We start from the raw sequence: 20,503 nt of genomic DNA, 5'->3' as shown, positions 1-20,503 counted from the left end.
TTAGATTTCATTTAAAAATAAGACAAATTATACTCAAAATCATATAATTATTTTGTTTAAAGCACTAATTACTATCAATAAACCTAGAAAAAGTCCATAGTTCACTGGAAAGCTTAAGAAGTAAGATGGGAAAAGAGACAGAAAAAAATCCATAATGATTCCCATATTTCTTGCTTGAACGACTGGGTGAATGATGACACCAAGAAAGAAAATTGGTTTGGATTGTTTAGGAAAATTACTAGTTTAAGACTTTTGCTCTCTCGGGAATTCCCTGGTGGCGCAGTGGTTAAGAATCCGCCTGTCAATGCAGGGGACACAGGTTTGAGCCCTGGTCTGGGAAAGATCCCACATGCCACGGAACAATGAAACCCATGTGCCACAACTACTGAGCCTGTGGTCTAGAGCCTGTGAGCCACAACTACTGAAGCCCACGCGCCTAGAGCCCGTGCTTTGCAACAAGAGAAGCCACCACAATGAGAAGCCCACGCACTGCAACGAAGAGTAGCCCACGCTCACCACAGTGAGAGAAAGCCCGTGTGCAGCAACAAAGACCCAACACGGCCAAAAATAAATAAATAAAATAAATAATTTTTTTAAAAAATTGATAAACTTTAAAAGAAAAGACTTTTGCTCTCTTTAAAATTTTACTCTTACTTTATTTAAATTGCATTTCATTTATATAATCATTTGAAGTTATAATCTTGTACAATAAACTCTGGGGTCCAGAGATGAAAGGTGAAGACAAAAAGCCCAGAATCACACAATAATATGAATCAACCATCCTGGAGAGTAATGCTTGTGTGAAAAGTGATGTGTGACTATGGGAAGTAAGATGGCAACTCTATTGCCACTGAGTTGAAATAAAGAAAAAGTTTATGAAATTCAAGATTATAGAAACTTTTCTCTCTTTTCTTTTTAAAGTAATAAGAATGTATGCTCTCTATTTACCTGCTTTTACTTACTAAAATGAACCTGCTCTTCAGAGGCCAAAAATGTGATAGCTGATCTTAGGATCATATAAGTGAAAGGTGAAACCAAAGGGGAAAGAATTAATAAAGAAATATTAATTGCTGGGCTTCTCTTGTGGCACAGTTAAAAACTGTGCCTGCCAATGCAGGGGACAAGGGTTTGAGCCCTGGTCTGGGAAGATCCCACATGCCATGGAGCAACTAAGCCCGTGTGCCACAACTACTGAGCCCACGTGCTACAACTACTGAAGCCCGCACACCTAGAGCCCGTGCTCCACAACAAGAGAAGCCACTGCAAAGAGAAGCCCGTGCACCAGGCAACGAAGAGTAGCCCCCGCTCTCCACAACTACAGAAAGCCCGTGAGCAGCAACGAAGACCCAACGCAGCCAAAAATAAATTTAAAAAAGAAAGAAGAAAAAGAAAGAAATATTAATTGCTGTAACAAGAGGAAGAAACGTGAAGGTAAAGCAGTTTTAATTTTTGTTTGGGAGAACCAATTAAAATGACACAAACATAAATATTCCAAAGTCAGCCTTAAGGGCTTTTAAAAAACTTTACCCCATATTGGAGAATAACTGGGTTGTGTTTAGAAATGACACACTCTGTCACACGTAAGTTTTGAATGGATGAGCTCTTAAGCGCTGAAATTCTTTTAGAAAATTTCTATGACACTTCCAGACAATGAACTTGGAAAAGGGGTAAAAGATAAAACATTTCAAGTGGAAAACCCTATTATCAGCCTATGAGGAAATAACGTTACTCATTTTCACAGCAAAAAATGTTTACTATACCTCCAAACTTACCCAGAGTTCCCTTGACCATATCTATTTTATATAGTCTGTCTTGTCTTGGGGCTTTTAAAAAATAAAAAGAAGTATTCCTTTTAATTTTAGTTTCAGCAAATTGTAAATGGTCTTTTTTTCCCCCAATTAGATTACTGAAACTTGACTTTGATATCATCATAATAGAATGTGAAAATTTACCTCAGATAATGTGAAAGTGATAATGAATATAAAGAATTACTGATGGCATCCCTTATTTAAGAAAAGCATCTGGGGTAAAGAAAAGGAGAGGACAAAGGAGGCAAAGGAAGGGATAGGAAAAGTAGAAGGAAAGGAACAGACAATGATGATGTTCTCGCTTCAGGATTTTTCTTCTATTTTCACTTAAGAATTAGGCCTGTAATTTTATCATTTGCATGGAAAATTCACCATATTTGCATGCAGCTTCTCAGTGTTTTACTGGTAAGTGCTCAACAAATACTAAATGCTATTTAAACTTTTAAAAAACTGGATGTAAATACAAATACGTTCCACCCCACCTCAGCTCTGTTGTCAGGGGTGGGAATGGCCAGCAAATTGTCGATACTCCTATTGGACATTCCTGTTGTTCTCCTCAGTTCTTCTTTCAGCTCTTCAACATTTTTAAACATTTCTATTAACTGACCTGAAACAAAACAAAACAAAACAAAACTCACATGCGGGTTGCAATGTAATTCTTTCTAGTCGTTCGTTCTAACATAGAGAAACCTTCTAGATAAAACATATAGTCAACATATATGCCTTGTGTCAGGAACAGATGTCTCTCAGTTTTGGCAAACTTTGCATCTTTAGGTTCTATTTCTATCTGGTTTAGACTTATTCCTATTATGATGTTATTAACCTAAGGTAACAGATTGCTCTGGATTATAAATTTTCCTTAAATGTCTACAACGAAAGGTTGATTCAAAGAAAATACGGTTTCCTCGCAGACTTTGATCACACAATGTGCTAAATATACATTTCTACATTTGATTTAAAACATCACACAAATTCAAAATGCTTTTTAACCTTGGATCATATAATATCGTCAGCTTAGGACAAGGTTTGCTAAATCTGAAACGTAATGCCACAGAGCACTTTTTCCTTAACTTTGCCCAGCACCTTACAGCTTCTAAAGGGTTTTCACAATCATTACTTCAATTTTTAAATAGAATGTGTTTAATTCCAAACTCTTTTAGGACAGTTACTACCATTATTTCATATCTGGGTCAGTCAATGAATAGCAAAAAATATTTTGACCTTATTTTAGCAGATTGTGATCTCTATTTTGCAAATGCCTTTCAGTTTCTTTATGAAGTATCTCTCATGCAAATATACCTTCTTTATTTTTGGACTTAGTGCCCTTCCAATTTTGTGGCTGCCTGTTGTCCAAAATTCTGAATGTCTTTCTTTTCAGTATTGAGGTATTACGCAAAGAATAAATGTATTGCATGATGTATCATGCTCAGAGTACTAATATGAGGTTCTGAATCGATATTTCTGTAGACAGCAGTGCATCTTTATTTTTAAAATCAGATTATTCTCTCAGAAGTAAATTTCATCCTTGCTCTTGCAAAAGACTATCTAATGCACTTTAACATATCAGAGAAATAAAAGGTGAATAGTCTAACTAGTTAAATTTTTGAAGACATTTTTCTGTGAAACCAGATTTCGCTGTTTCATTCTCTGCTGGCTTGCTGTGTTGTTTATTTGAGACAAGTAACCATATTTGAAAGCTTCAGATGTCTCATGTATAAGGGCAGATACAAAGTAGGTTTGGTTAGGAATTTCAAAAAAGCCTTTTCTAAACTGCAGCATGAGAATCACATGCATTTTTAATAAGACAGCATTTAAAATATGGATGGGGAAACACCTGGTTTTTCCAAGGTGTCTGCACTGTTATTGACATGCAGCACGGCTTCTATCGTCGGCATTAACCGTGTGATATTTTCCAAGTATTTCATTTGCAATGCCTGTTCTAGAAACCTGGAACAAAGCAGAAGAGGAGAAGAAATTGAACTAGGCATATCAATAATTATTTGAGAAGGGATTTCACCAAGGAAGAAGACAATGGAAAAACTTACCGATCCATATCTAAATTAATTTTGCTTGGATCCCCAGAAAGCAAATCCCTCAGTTTTTCAGATAGAATATTGTCATGATACAGTAAGCTGGTGGCTATTTTGGTGCTGAATTCTGCTGCTTTGAGGAGTTGCACATGAAATGCACTCTCTTCACACAGGTTCCCAAAGTCCATACTAGACAGCTGGCACATTTTCTCTAGTGAACTGAAAGTTTCAGGTTCACAAAGAAGTTTGGTCAAGTTTCCAAGTTGAGACAGCTTTCGAGAGGGGGAGAGATGGGAAACATTAGTTATGTTATTCTAAATATTTATTAGTTGATAATAAGCAACCAAAATTGATTTACTTCCTAAAAACATTTTGCTTATGTGTTTAGTGATTTGGCATTTGGCAACAGTTTTACCACAAAGCACTATTTTCTATCATTTGAGTTTACTGTTCTCTTAAGAATTTTATAAAACTTTTGGACCTGTTAGACCTCTTTCTCAAATGTAGTCATATCTTGTAGATTCACAGGTTGAAAAGATGTAGTTTAGTTTTATCTCATTTAAATCACAAATACTTAAACTAATTTTATATTTTAGTTTATTTTTTAAATCATGTGTAAGGGCAGATAGCAAAGCAGATTTGGTTTGAAACTTCAAAAAATGTTTTCTTCACACCCACCAGGATGCCTACTATCAAAACAAACAAACATACAAACAAATGAACAAATAAATAAATAAAACCTGAAAATAACAAGTGTTGGCAAGGATATGGAGAAATTAGAATCCTTGTGCACTGTTGGTGGGAATATAAAATGATGTAGCTACTGTAAAAAATAGTACGGTGAGTCTTCAAGAAAATTTGAAATAGAATTAACATATGACTCAGCAATTCCACTTCTAGGTAGATACTCAAAAGTATTTATTGAAAGCTGGGGTTTGAACAGATATTTGTAGACCCATGTTCACAGCAGCATTATTCACGATCGCCAAGAGGTAGAAGCACCCCATGTCCATTGACAGATGAATGGATAAACACAATGTGGTAAACACATAAAATGGAGTATTATTTAGCCTTAGAAAGTAAGGAGATTCTCTCACATATTATGAGGTGGATGAGCCTAGAGGGCATTATGCTAAGTGATATAAGCCAGTCATAAAAAGACAAATACTGTATGATTCCACTTATATGAAGTACCAAGCATAGTCAAGTTAATAGCAACAGAAAGTAGAAATGCAGGTGCCAGGGGCTAGGGGGAGAGGGCAATGAGAAATAAGCGTTTCACGGGTAGAGGATTTTAGTTTTGCAAGATTAAGAGTTCTACAATCTGTGTGTATTTAACACAATTGAACTGCACAGTTAAAAATAGTTACGGTGGTAAATTTTATGTTATGTGTATTTTATCACAAGTTTAAAAAAATTAATTAACCAAAAAAAGACTTTAAAACTGTGCATGAGAATCACATATATTTAAAAATATGGATTGGTATATATCTTGTTTTTCAAAAGTGTCTGTACTGTTATTGACATTATCTTCTATCCTCTTACTTACTGAGGGAGACTTTTGTTCTATGGAGTGCTTAAAAGGGCCTAAAATCCCATACTTAGAGAAAAAGGAGAAAAATGAAAATCAACTACTTTCCTACGCAAGTATATTCCTCCTTGCGGCTCACTATGCTCTGTGTGTTCTGAGGATATATCCCCAAGGCATACTTCCTGGGATAAAAAATTATGCCTCTGGGGAAGTCAGTTCTGTTGTGCTTGGAAGCAACCCTAGAGCTACTCTTTTTAAGAAGTGAAATAATTTGGAGAAACATCTAAAGAAGCAAATATGTGTCATTCATGGCAGCTGAGTTTCTAATCAGAAGTTGCATTTTGACAGAAATGAATTATAATACAGGAAAACGTTTAGGAATATTTCTTTGCCTATGTCAAACGGGAAAGGTACAATGATGTGTCTTGGATGAGAGATTTATAGTAACTACACGTAGGCAGTAGCAATTAAACACCAATCATCTTAGTAAAAATCATTGGTCTGCTTTCCACTGTATTTAATATTCTAATTGACTTCTGGTTTTGAACTATCTAAAATGGTTTCATATGTATTAAAATTCTACTTACTAGTCTTATTACTATGAGAAATTTTCCATTCTGTAATAAACTCAATCATTTTACCAGATGTAACTGTATGTTTGTCACTTGTTCCTTCCTTTGATTTTCCAAATACTAGATATGATTAAACTTCTAATGAATAGAGCCCAACCTCTCTGCCAGTGACTTTTATTTTGGTGATTTCTTAAATAAAAAGATAAATACTGGGAGCCCAATTAATTTTTTTAATTGAGCTTTTAAGGGTGTAGTAAATTTGAATGACTTCACTCAGTAGAGACTGAAATATATTTTTTAATTGCAAGTTTGACATACATGTAACAAGAAACCAATAAAAGTCCATAGAGTATAATCTTGGCTTGATAAAAGATATAGAAGGAGAAATTGGAAATCTAGCCATGTTACTGAAGTAGAACTGGTCCTCTTAAATAAGAGTTTAGTTCAGGGTTAATAATGTGGCCTGCACTGTGAGGCACATCCGCCAAGGAGCAACGTCATGGTCATCTACGATTTGTCATTATTTACTACTTTCTTCTAAAAGCAATACATGCATTAAACTTTTAGAAACCTCATAGATCACTAGTAATCAACATACATTCAGAGAATTATAATTTTCTCTTCAAAAGTATGTGTCAAGCCCAGATTACAGGTTTGTCACAGTCTCATGTATCACGACACTGGTCTACATAGTAAGGGCTCAGGCCTAAACTTGAACAATGACCCATAACTAACTCCACGTCCAGCTGTGACTGAATTCCCTAGTGCCTACAGTTCCTAATGCATCTGAATCAGAATTGTAGGTAACATGATGGTGTAAACTTCAAAATACTGTATGTGTAAAAATACTGAAACTGCAACACTCCTGGGCTCTTAGCAGGTAACTGAAAGGAAACGAGACCTATTTAAAAATGTAAAGGTATTACAATATAAATAGTGTCCTATCTGTATTTCTTCTTAATATAGAGAATATCCATTTTATGAGTATTTCCCCAATCAGGAAGTTATCCTTCCCACCAGAGACTGGAAATAAAAGAGGAGAAAACAGACGGTGAAGGGAGGAGAAAACTAAAGTTCAGGAAGAGTAGAATGTTCGGGGCTAGAAAAGAAAAAAAGTCACCAATGAATGACAGGCATTTGGCATTTTGGAGGGTCTAAACCTTCTTAGAAATATCATGAATAAAAATGTTAGGGTGGGCCCTAACTCACTGTCACAATCAAGATACCAATTACCAAGGAGGACGAAGCAGGGAAGTAAAAGCATCTCTTCTTACAAAACTCTAGGAGTCTGTCTTCATTCTTTCAATGATATGTGCTGAATATTTTCCATGTGTCAGACTGTGCCAGGTGCTGAGAGTACAGAGTAAAGTGACAGACTTAACCATGTTCCTATGGAGCCTGTAGTCCTGGAATGAACGGGTTCTGTCAATTGCAAATAGCAGCCATGCTTGTTATAAATGACAATAGATTTCCCACCTAAGGGACGGGACTGTAGTTTATTTCCACTTCTGTGGCTTCTTGAACCTTTTTCATAATGTAACCCACAAGGGCAGCAGTATACTCAAAATGTGGATGCTGTTTCAAGTTATCCTTAGCTCCATTCCCATACCATTACTGTAAATGACTGAGAATGCATTGTTTCCATTTCCCAATGTATATTGTGTGCTGCTCAGTTACTTTGCAAGTTGAGAACTACAATGAGTAATTGCCCAGGTAATATGACTCCATCACCAGGGCTCTACTTAAACACCATCATTTGTTCACAAATTCATAAGTCAAGTCTTAAGATACTACTATGTGCTAGATGTGAGACTTTAGAGATGCAGAAGGCATAATTTCATCAGATTTTACACTCTAGTGAGGGAAATAGACCCTACATATACCATGAGCTATAATGCTAAGTAGTAAATTCCGAAAGCCAGAAACCTCACTGTAATCGGAGATTCCTCTTCCCTATGCCTCACACCTCACTGGCTGCCAAGTTGTGTCAACCCACCTCCTACAATGCTCTTGAAATTCTTTTCCTTCTATTCTCTGCCACCGACATAGTGCAGGGCCTCACTTTTTGCTTAGGTTACTACAAAAAAATCACCTACTTGGCTTTCTTCCAATCTGTCCTCCATAATTCTCCTAGAGAGATCTTTTCCTAAAATGCAGAATTCACCTTCTTCAAATTCACAATTTTCAGGATCAGATTCAAACTCCTTGACTAAATATAAAGAGGCCTTGGGGATCTGGGTCCCCTTTCCTGCCTCTCTCATAGGCATCTTGTGCTCCAGCTGGACACATAACTCCAGGTAACCTATATCTGTCCTTCAGGTTCACGCCTCTGCCTTCTTACCAACGCATGTCTCTATGTCTGGAATGTAGGACTATAACCTAATCCTACACAGCCTGCAAGGACTCAGAGTAAGGGGTATCTCCTCCATGAAATTTCTTCTCTCCACCTTCATGCTCTGCAATCTGAGTCAGAAATGCCACCTCCATACACAGAATCCTGTCCATCCACATACCACAACACTTATCTCACTGTGTTATAATCATTGGTCTGCTTTTCCATCTCCTCCACTGGATTGATTATTAAAGATTTTGGGGTTAGGGATTATATCTTTTAAATAAACAGATTAGCATTACGAGAGCACAGATGATGGATGGAATGAATGAATGGGTAAATATTACATGCATACAAAGTCATTATCCTGACTTGGAAACAGTGAGAAAGGAGATATTCTAAGAGTGACATTTAAACTTATCCTTGAAGGATGAGTAGGACTTTTCCAGATGAATGCATAACTTCCTTCTCATTTGCACAAACTAAGATAGTGCTAAATTAAGTACACTAGAAATTTTGATCCATGTAGAAGACTAAGACTACAATGCAGGTAGTCTAGCTAGCATATTTATTTGTAATATACATGGACACATGCTTTGTACGCCTGCTTAGTTAGACCAGGTTGACTATACAGCAAGTCATCCTGCTTGCTCTGCATAAACCAGTTCTAATTTTACTTTATCCCTGGCTACATGAATCCAATTAAACTGCTGTTCTTACTAGGAGAGCTGCTTTCAAAACTTAAAGGGTTATTTAAGAAAGAGAGTGAATTTCATGATAACCTGCGTACTGTATGTATGAGCTAAACAAAGAATAAGAGACAAACACCAACCAATTCAAACTTCAGAGTTAACATTTTTCCCACTGCGTTCCCTCCCTTTCTTCAATATCATACATTTTAATATGATTTACAGTACTAGTTTCTGCTTCTGATGATACAAATACAAATAAGGTGAGTCAACTTCTGAGATTTTTGTACACTGTGAAGTCTAAAACATCAGCTTTTGAAATCAACTTTTATAGTTTTAAAAACTAGGGGGCTTCCCTGCTGGCACAGTGGTTAAGAATCCACCTGCCAAGGCAGGGGACATGGGTTCGAGCCCTGGTCCGGGAAGATCCTACATGCCGCGGAGCAACTAAGTACGTGCACCACAACTACTGAGCCTGCGCTCTAGAGCCCACGAGCCACAACTACTAAGCTCACGTGCCACAACTACTGAAGCCCACACACCTACAGCCCATGCTCCGCCACAAGAGAAGCCACCGCAATGAGAAGCCCACGCACCACAACGAAGAGTAGCCCCCACTCGCCGCAACTAGAGAGAGACCACGTGCAGCAACGAAGACAAAACGCAGCCAAAAATAAATAAATAAATTTAAAAAAACCCCAAAAACTAGGGACATTTCAAATTAGGAATCAAATTTTTAATGCTTTTTCAAATCGTGTAGCTTAATGAGACAACTACATCAGGAGCTGTTCCTTTACGTATTGCATTCTGTAATTAGTCTCTTATGGGTCATTTCAGACAGAGATATCCACTGATTAAAAACAAAATACAATTATGTAACACCAGAACTCTTGTCACCCTTTTTCTAGCATTAATCTAGACTCAAAATAGAACCAGTATGTTAAAAAATACAGATTTAAAACTTAAATTACAAATATATCTTGCCAGAGAATTACAAGAAGTTTTTTTTTTTTCCCTTTCATGGCTTACTTTTGATTTCAAGACTTCAGGAACTGGAGGGAAGTCATCCTCATAGGAACCACTTTGAAGAAAAGATTTTTTAAATCGAATTGTAGAGTGCAGCAGTCTTAAATTTTCTGTAAAGGAGGAGAAAAGAATTACCTTATGTGAACTGCAAGGTCATCTAGGAAACCTACTTGAAAGACACCTTTATCCTAATTTACTACTAAGTTTTTTCTAAGATAATAGCCTATTTCAATCTAAGTATAAAATGAGTGAAAATTTAATCTTTCCTTGAACCATGGAGACTACAGAGTTCATTATTTTTAAAATATTCATAGATATTCTGCTTAGAGATAAAAATATTTCCAGCAAAGGTGCTATACAGTTTTGGTTCTTGGTGAACTGAACATGCTTTTATTTTGGATGTACTATTAACTTGAAGTGTTTGAGAGAGAATAGGTTGTATAACACTGTGACACAAATATGCCCTTCCAACCTTGATTAATTCATGTCCGGTAAAGAGAGACCACACTTAAATACCTGTTGTGCTATTTGCTTGCTATTAAGTCTCAAAAAGCTATTTTGGTGTAGGAACAGTGAATGTATATCTCCTACAAAGTGTAAGAAAATAGATGTTTTATCTTTAAAAAAAAGGAAAAAGAAATATTTGATTAAATGCAATCTTCATGGTTAAAGTGTGTAAGGATCAGAAGTAAAAATAGTCTGCTACAAAAATGCCTTTCTTTATGTAATTTACATCTGCTTTTGGAAGTCTACATTATCCTTCTTCATTATTTTTTGACAACTAAGATTATTGAGGGCATAGAAAATGTCACGGAGGGCTATGTGAACTCCTAATTCTGGAGACTTGGAAAGTTTATCCAGGTGGCCATTAACACATCTGTTATCCGGCCATGATACATTAAAGTTTGTCCAGGTGGCCAGGTGGTACTAGCAGCAGGGACAGGAGTAATAACATAATAATGTGATTAGACAGTCCCTTTATATATCAAACCACTGAAACAGATGCATATGGAAACTAAGATTTTAAAATTTTCTTTCTTTTTTAAGCCAACATCTTATAAGATTTACTATTTTAGAACAAAATTACAAACCATGAGTAGCATTTTGACTCTTAAGAAGAGTATTACCTTTTGATCCCCTGGCCAAATTGTCAGTGACATTTCTCACACATGCCAAGTACGGAATATAAGGACTATCTACTGATATATTTAAGAGGGCATCTTCAAAGTTTTCCAGTATTAGGAGCCTATAGAATTAGAAAAGAATATATAAATTAAGTCATATAAAAATAAAGCAAAGCCATTTTGTTGAGATCATGTGAGTCCCTAGTTGTTTGGCATTGGTTGATTTGAGCATTGAAGCACTGTGAAGTAGGACATCTTCCCCCATCCAGCCCAGCTGTACAATGACAGCACTACTCTGGATTCTCTAAGTATTTACCTTTTCCATGGGCATTATCTCTATATTTAATTATTTTAATATCCAATCATAAGTGATCTTAAGATCATTTCTAGGCACATTTACATGAAAGAAAAATCACTGGGCTAGGGTTGCCAGATAAAATACAGGAGTCCCAGTTAAATTTGAATTTCAGGTAAATAATGAACAATTTTTCAGTATTAGTATGTCCCATGAGTCTTGTATGTCTCCTTCCCCTCCCCTCCCCTCCCCTCCCCTCCCCTCTTCTCCTTCCCTTCCCTTCCCTTCTCTTCTCTTCTCTTTTTTCTTTTCTCTTTCCTCTAAATCTGGCAACCCTCTCTCTGGGCTTCAGTCTCCTCTCTTGTCAAATGATCTGCTAGATCCCTTCCACCTATAATATTCTCTAAATAATTTAAATTCATTTAACTGTGATTAAAAAGAAATGGTAGAATCCAAATGAACAATATAAGTTCCTTTTCTTTTCTTTAAACAACCAATTCAGAGTTCCCAAATTATCCACTTTCTGGTTTCCTTTCAAATTGACTGGCATGTGAGGACATAGTCTAAGATTTTTGAGGCATACATATGTGAGTGAGTAAACATGTGTATGTTACGCATGCCCTGTCACTTCAACTGTGAGGCTGCATCTCTACTCATTTTGTAATTTCTTCCCTTAGTGTCTACTATTGAATGTTATGTACAGCAGAGATAGAACAAGTATCAATGGTTTATTTGGGAACCATCTATTTTGAATCAAACTGCACAACACACAAATTAACTAGTTCTATTGGATATTTAATTTAGATTTAAGTCAAATACTAATGGAAGAGACTTATCCTGGCATAGCTAGTAAACATGTAGGACAATGTTTGCATTAACACTAAAGAAGTCTCAGGGTGTTTACATGTGGGTTAATGACACTAGATATTTGAGGAAGTTTAACAAGAAAAATAATCTATGGCAAGAAAAGTCCCTAACTTGGCAGTCAGAGCACAGTTAATTGGTCAGATGGCCGACTCTCATTTAAATACAATCCACAGCCTCCATGTTTAAAAAAATTGCACCCATTCCTGAGGCTTCTTGCTTTTGTTTAGGCATTTCCTTGACCAGAGACTCTCCTCTCAGTATTATCTCTCTTTCTTTTGTGTTTGTCTTCCTCTTTGTCTTAATCATGATAGCATTGAGCCATTTCCATTCTGGTGCTGTGCTTGGGAGCAAAATACTGGTCTACCTTTCCAGATGAAATGGCACAAGAATGGTGAATGGTGAATTTTCAAGCTTTAAAAAGAAGAATGTTGGGCTAAAAGTGACCTTGAAATATCATCTAAGCATGATCTTAGTTCCATAAAGAACATCTGATTGCCAAGATTTTTGAGATTAGATTTAAGATTCACCAAAAATTAAGATACATATGTGCCACTGTTTCAGCATAAACATCCAAGTATTCCTTTAAACGATTTAATTTATGTATTCTTTATATAAAAATCTCACCTACTTCTTAAGAATGGTTACAACTAAAGATGAGCTTATGGATGTATGCATGCATGTGTGTGCACGCACACACACACACAACACAATAAAAAATAATTAACTTTAGTGCAAAAATAATGAGGGAGAAGAGCTTTGAGGAAAAAAAAATTTTTTGAGCAGCTTTCTTTAGAAAATTCTGGATCATAAACATTTTTATCTCATGCCAAGTACTGCCGCTCTATGATTATTTTAAAGTGTGGAGGGAAAGGAAGTCCAAAGATAAGAAATCCCTTAATTGCATCACTCTCAACAAGAGCCATCTTAAAAGTATTGAATTCTTTCTAATAAACTGTCAGCTAGCTGTCAGTAACCAATTACATTTGCTGTGGAATTTTCAGGTCTGAAGGGCTAACATTATCAATGCTACGGATGCCCCAAGGCTCTGATAAAGATACCTGGCTTCAGCAATAAGCATCCAGTTGTCTCAATTCAGAGGTTTATATATATATATATATATATATATATATATATATATATATCTTTATTGGAGTACAATTGCTTTACAATGTTGTGTTAGTTTCTGTTGTACAACAAAGTGAATCAGCTATAAGTATACATATCCCCTCTCTCTTGAGCCTCCCTCCCACCCTCCCTATCCCATCCCTCTAGGTCGTCACAAAGCATCGAGCTGATCTCCCTGTGCTACGGAGAAGCTTCCCACTAGCTATCTATTTTACATTTGGTAGTGTATATATGTCAGTGCTACTCTCTCACTTTGTCTCAGCTTCCCCTTCCCCACCGTGTCCTCAAGTCCGTTCTCTCAATCTGCGTCTTTATTCCTGCCCTTTCACTAGGTTCATCAGTACTGTTTTCTTAGATTCCATACATGTGCATTAGCATACGGTATTTGTTTTTCTCTTTCTGACTTACTTCATTCAATTCAGAGGTTTTTTAAAAAAATTATTTTTCTGGCTATACAGAGAATGTGTTTAAAAGACTTGATTATTTGGGACATGGAATCCTGTCTGGGGTAAAATTGCCCAGAGCTGTGAGATTGCTCTTGGGAGAAGCGTCTGGTTCAGCCACCTTAGAGGAGGAGAGATGTGGGAGCAGAAAGAGGAGGTGGTTATTGATGGAAGGATTTTGCCTAGAATTACCCAGAGTTGGGGAACTTCTCATTGAATAATAGAAAGTTTATAAACAATTGCATAGATTTTATTTTAGCAAAAGAAATGAACGGTTAAAAGTAAGTCCTATTATTTGTTTTTATTTGTACACATTTCCATTAGCACAAAAATATATCCTTTGGGACTAAAGTTAAAGAATCCCAATAGTGTAATTTATCAGGCCCAAACAGCCTTTTACATAACAGGCCACCTAGTCTCTAAATTTGCCTTGAACTATGTGCATTTGCTTCAGTCAGCTTCTACCATAACTATTACAGTTACTTCAGAGAACTGTTTATATTAATGGTCATTAGAAGCTGAGGTAACTGCTGTTATTTCCACTGCCTATTCCTGAGACAACGTATTTACATGCCCCACAAAGAGTCCAAAATCAAATTACCTATAAACAGTTTTGGCTACCTGAATACTACTGAAGCAAACAAAGTGTGCATTACCTTGAGTGAGCATACAAAATATTTTGATTTTTTAAAACCGAAATAAATAGTAATGTAAAAAATTGGAGACTTCTACATCTTTCATGATGAAAGACCTGAAAAGAGTTGGAAATTGCGCCTCCAGCTAGATTTTCCTCATAGACATAAGGTAACCAATCCAGACAGAACATGTGGGATCTAGTTATACAATCTTAGAACTGAAAAAGAGATCCTCATGTTGCATTATCCGAAAGTATCATTGAATAATACCAAAAAACAAGTTTCAACTTTACTGCACTTCAACTGTATCTTTTTCTTTGGTCAGTCAATAATTGATTTTTCTATTCCATGGCATTAGATACTGATAAAAGAATTATGTTTATGAATTGTTTTGATTGCTTATTCAGCCAAGTTACTTACCAGTTTAGAAACAAACCAACAAACCAACAAAGACTTACTGTGCAGCCAGGCTGCTTGGGGATAGAGACTGTCCATCTTCCTCACTCCACGCATGTGTTGTATTATCAGGGCCACCTAAAGTGATAATATTTATACAGGAGAATATTTAACATTTCTGTAAAGGATTTATTTTTCTAAGCAAAAATCATCCCAGGTCAAATTAATGGGAAAAAAATGCAGGAAGTCTGCAGAATTTTTCTCCAAAGGATTTTACAAGAGATGTCTAAGCTCTTTCAGTTGGAAACATTTAAGATATTTATAGGAAATAGATGCCTACTAATTGAAATAATTCCAATGGTCAAGCATATGCATTTCGAACAAATTATTTCTCTGTGCATCAAACCATTGCACTATTTTATCCTAAAACCTGTATGCATAGATGACTCTTAAATATCATAATGCAAATTGACTACCCCATGACTTCTTAATCAAACGAAGCCAATTTCAGTCTTATGGGTCACTGGATTTTTTTGTTTGTTTGTCTTCGGTTGTCTAGAATGTAGCCGTAGGAAACATCTACCATCACTAACGTATATTTTCTATCTTTCAAAAAGCAGCCAGTGATTTCAACTGAATGCAGCTGTGAATGCAAATTGGCTAACGTTAACAGAACCATTCTGAGTGGTCTCAAATAATATGAAAGTTTGGAGTGTGGAAGTCAATCACTGAGTTGGGTCTAATGGAAACCATATGTGAAGATCTCATTCAACACAGAGAATTGTCCCTAGAAGTTAAACAGGTTCCTTATTCCGCTTGCTGCATAACATTGTACTGTTAAAGAGTAAGCGTGCAACAACATTCACATGCAAAATTGAAAATGAAATACTTTAAACAGCTACTACATAAATAAAAACATCAGAAATCCAGTGCTTTCATTCGGCCCCTTTAAGGAAACGGTATTACTTATTTCAGTCTTCCCTGTAGACACTACTAATTCCTTATAAATAATCCAGTAGTTTTAGTGCTGTCATTTTTTAACATTGGCCTAACCATTTTCAATAGGATATTTTATTGCCAGCTTTAAGGCTTCTCCCATTGTCTCTAGTTCGCGTGTTCTAAAGCCTTCTAAGAAGGTCCTAGCACAAAACTAGGAAACCATCTGTACTTTTCTCACGCTGATCATTTTGTTTAAGCACGTGTGTAAAAGACTCACAGAATTAAAGACCTCCTTGTCTACGTCTGTATCAGTCATGTCTGAGTAATGTCTGCTCTGTCCCTAGCATCTGGCAGAGTGGCTTTTTCAGTTTTCCTCTCTGGCAGAAGGGAGTTCTCTGCTCTGCTCGGGATGCAGCTAAGTATTATTGCTCTAATGATAGCAATGCATTAGTGAGTGAAAGGACCAAGAAGAAGATACCCAGAATAAATAAACCTAATTAATAATGGTAATACCTATTATTTATTGGCAACCATATAGAGAATAATCCAGGATAGGACTCTGGAGGCTTACGCTTTTGCAGTGTAAAAGTATATAAAACCATTTTCCCAAGATCATATCTTGCTCACTTTGAATTCCTATGTGATGCTGAGCAAGTTCATTAGCATTTGTATTCTATATGGTTATGGAGTGTCTCTTCCTCATCACGCTATTCAAATGAATTATAGGCTTGACCTTGCTGTTAAGTATGGACTTCTCCCTCTGGCCACTTTTCATTCTGGACTCTAAGGTGTCTGAGAAGAAATACTGTATTAAAGAGGCTTTAATGAAGTGGAAATTGTTACAGACCTTTAAAAAGTCAGATTTTACTTTATTTGTAGAATTAGGCATATATAAAAAAGGGTGCCCAAAGACATAGAAAGAAATCCAGGGCACAGATAGCCTCTTTCACCAGTGAAGATTGCTTTCTGCTTTTAAAGATGTAATTTCATGTAATTTACTATACTTTGCAAAACAGCAAACTTCAATGAGCCAAAAAGGTAATCTTTGCTCTCAAAACTCAGTTTTATAAATGAAAATACTAAACTGTGAAGTAGGGATCCTCAGTGGGGTGGAGTTGAGAATTAGACTCCTTAAAACAGGAAGTTAGGAGACAAGCTTCTTCCCAAGTGTTTATTAGCATCTCCATAGTATCATGGTTGCTGAGGAGGCTTCTGAAAAAACCTTGAACTATGTTCATAACCAGGGTTGAATCAGAACTAGACATGGGGTGGGGAGGTCTGAATTAGAAATAGACATGTGGTGTGGAGAGGAATTGGGCAATGGCTATCAAAAAATGTATCATGTGAGAAGGAATCTGACACAAATAGTCAAACTCCATCAGTGGCTGAAAGTGGAGCCAGTTCTGAGGTTTGGTGGTGGCAGGTACTTGTGTGAGCTACCATAGTGTGTATATGTCCCAGACGGTAAATATGAGTGAGGCCAACTAACAAAGAGCTTGGGGACCTGGCTTTGGGCTTAGACAGATCTAGGCTCTAAATCTCAGTTCAGTCACTTGCTGGATGTATAACACAGGCAAAGTGCCCAGCCTCCCTTTGCCCCAGTTTCTTTGTCTGCAAAATGGGATAATAACGATCTCTTATAGAGTTGTTTTGATGATCGAAGGGACTTAAGATAATAAAATATTTATCACTGACACAAAAAATACTACCCTTTTATTTTTTCTTTGAAAGGGAGGAGTGAGACCCTCAAAGCTATCTGAGCCCTGTCATGCATTAGAGAGGACCCAAGCAACTCTGCTTTAAGAAACCATTCCACTCCAGTTTACTGAGTGTAAAGCCAAGGGAAGAAGTATGTTCACAAATACTGCTAAACACCATGGAGATTAAGCATGGGTGGCTTGGGCAACGTGGCAGATATCTGTACTTCAAAACAAGTTTGAGTTTCCTGAAGGATTCCCCGAAATACCTGGAAGGATTTTTCAAAGGCCATGAAATTTCTGCTCAGGCAGGTAGGTAGGGGCTTAGGGTTAATGACTTAGGAATTGACATTAATGCTACTGTGTTGGTATCCTCAGACTGATAAAGTCACACATGTAGGAAATTAAAAAACAAACAAATATAAGCACATCTAATTTAAAAAGTAAAAGCACATTTCCTTGATGTATTTCCTTGTCATCCTGACTATCCAATTGCATGGCTTAATACATGCCAAAATCATTAGCATATTCATAGACATGAGACATGGCCATTGTTAAGTATTGAAAATTGAGTTAGTTATACTGTTCAACAGAAAAAAGTGTTCTGCTGCCTCAGTTAATGACAGGTTCTTTTGCTTCTAAGGCACCGAGGAGCTTCTGTCCTTTGTAAAAAAATTTTCAACTTCATCCCTCTACTTTACAATTACAAGGCGTGAGTCTGAAGATCAAAAGGAAAAGAATGGTAAAGAGAACTTGAAGTTCTCAAGTCTTTAAAACAAAAATATAAAAATATACAGAGGAAATAATTAGTGTCTTTTACTATTATACTGCCTGGTTTTCTGGTCTGGACTTTTTTAAAAGTGCAAATTTTTTTTTTAACCTTAATGTTCGTCGAGACCATTGAATTTAACAGCAATCAATCTTGCAAGCTAGTCATTAATTCTGTAACTGATGATATAAAAAATGTTCTAGACTAACAGAAATTGGTATCCAAGTGTATGTTAGAACCTCCTTCGAGAAGTCTTCAAAGCCTTTCCAAACCTGCTATTCATATGAAAACTAATAAAGACCTTGTAATAAACAATCAGGTTGTGACCTGATGCTCTCAGGACACTTACCAGTAATCCAAAGGTAAAGTCTACATATTTAAAAGCTGACAAACTCAGCTGAGAAAGCCTATTTCTAAATTCATTCAGGAGAGGTAAATGCTAATGAAACATTTTACTTGGGAAGTACGGATTTATTCCTTATAGCCCTTAATGTTTGTCTGTATATGGCTGTGTGTGTGTCTGTGCATTTCCATGTGTGTGGTATATAATGCTATCCTCTATATGCAAAGGTGATTTTTTTCTGATTCACTAGCAACATGCTATAGTTTGTCTTATACCTATAAGTGACAGTAGAGCTATACTGATCTATTCACGCTCTGACGTCCATCATGCATTTTCAGGATGGTTGGTTGAGGGGTATATTCTTACCAAAGACTCATCCTGATTAAAAAGACAAAATTTGAAAATGAGGGCAAAGATACTGCGATTCAGTGTAGGCTTTTGTTCAAAAAGTAGTAGTAGAAATCTACTTGCTGAGGCTTACTCCCTTACTCTGATATTTATTTTTCATACCAACTATAAACATAGCTTTATAATATAGCTAAGAGAGATCATTTTTACCAAAATAAAAATCCTAGAAAGTCACAGCCTCTTTTCTGGCCATTTCTCCTTGTCTCCACACTTTGGTTACCTGAAGACCCAGATTTAGTTGTAGTTTATGTCTCTACCTAAGAATAATACCATCCATAACTGATTACTTCTCTTTGTTTTTTATTTTTAATGGAACTGAATACAGAATTGCAACACAGAATTGAATACAGGAAGATGGTAATATAATACCTTGAGATGGGGAGTCCAGAGTGTAAAGCAGATGTTTAACAGATTTATGGAGAGCTCTGAAACCTTCATTAGTTGTAACCCATGGATAAACCCTCTGCATGGCCAGCAGCACACTAACAAGTTGAAAAACAATTAAACCAGATTGTATTTCAAGGTTTGCAGACAGAAACAAAAGGTTATTCAAGGAGAAAATAGCTACAGTATAGAAAACTATTCTTACAACATAAGAAACAAGATGCTGCTTTTGCCGTCTAATTACTTGTTTGTCTGTTTATGCACAAAATCCCAACAAAGTGTTCTTGAACCAGACAGAGCACTTCACCGGTTCCAGGATTCTAAAACCTAAAAGGCCTTAAAGTAAGAAGTGAACTTCATGTCAGTTTTTTTTTTTTTCTTTGTTAAGACCTAAAAATAAGTGGTTAGAGATAGAAGCTTCCAGTGAAAGGATGCTTCTTTTTTGTTTTTAATTAAAGGAAAAAATTAAATATTGGAAATTATTTTCATTAAAAATCAAGCCCAGATAAAAGATCCAGTTTCAAGAATAATTATTAATTAAGCATTTGATAAATATTTATCTTTACAAAGGTAAACAAATGGTAATGTTTTTGAAAAAAAAATGGAGCTTGCCCTAATTAAAGACTGCATTCTATCCCCTAAATGGCCCATAGGCACTGCTCCAGGGGTAGCTCAAAATTAATATCCAGACTAACTGGCACTGTCTTCCTATGAGTTTTACGTTACTAATAAGATGGGCGGTCTACACTGTGGATGAACAATGCTGGAGTTCATTCCATATTTCCAAAAGACCAACTAGTGACTTAAGAAATGCCTTTTTTTATCCCCTTATTGTCATTAGCACATTTTAAAAATGTTAGCATTGTACAAGTATGTCTGAATTTCACAAATAACTGTGAGGCAATGCTTTAATATACATGAGTAGTAACTTAAAAGGCTTTGTTAAGGATTTGCCACTGTGAAGTTAAACGTAATACACACTAGGTGATAGTTTTTCCATATGTACCCTAATCAACTGGAGGCTCACTCCAGCAACAGCATGTGCATATACTTTCTACCATATTTTTGGAATTTTTTATACTTAAATTAA

At 36.2% G+C, this 20,503-nt stretch overlaps 1 protein-coding gene across 1 annotated transcript in view; it reads right to left on the bottom strand.

Moving 5' to 3' along the window:
- The window catches only part of ABCA12 (ATP binding cassette subfamily A member 12), a 178,547-nt gene that overhangs the window by 79,961 nt on the left and 78,083 nt on the right, over positions 1-20,503 (bottom strand). The window contains exons 9-15 of the mRNA XM_029225551.1: positions 19,399-19,511; positions 14,936-15,011; positions 11,116-11,234; positions 9,992-10,098; positions 3,854-4,110; positions 3,643-3,755; positions 2,291-2,415 (exon numbers count right to left, since the gene is read on the bottom strand). Coding sequence (XP_029081384.1) covers positions 2,291-2,415; positions 3,643-3,755; positions 3,854-4,110; positions 9,992-10,098; positions 11,116-11,234; positions 14,936-15,011; positions 19,399-19,511 — 910 coding nt within the window. The remainder of the gene's footprint in view (positions 1-2,290; positions 2,416-3,642; positions 3,756-3,853; positions 4,111-9,991; positions 10,099-11,115; positions 11,235-14,935; positions 15,012-19,398; positions 19,512-20,503) is intronic.

This window comes from Monodon monoceros, unplaced genomic scaffold (assembly GCF_005190385.1).
Source record: "Monodon monoceros isolate NGI ecotype Baffin Bay Population unplaced genomic scaffold, NGI_Narwhal_1 Super_Scaffold_16, whole genome shotgun sequence".
NCBI lineage: Eukaryota > Metazoa > Chordata > Mammalia > Artiodactyla > Monodontidae > Monodon > Monodon monoceros.
The sequence above is the reverse complement of the archived record's forward strand: the minus strand, read 5'-3'. Positions and strand labels throughout refer to the sequence as shown.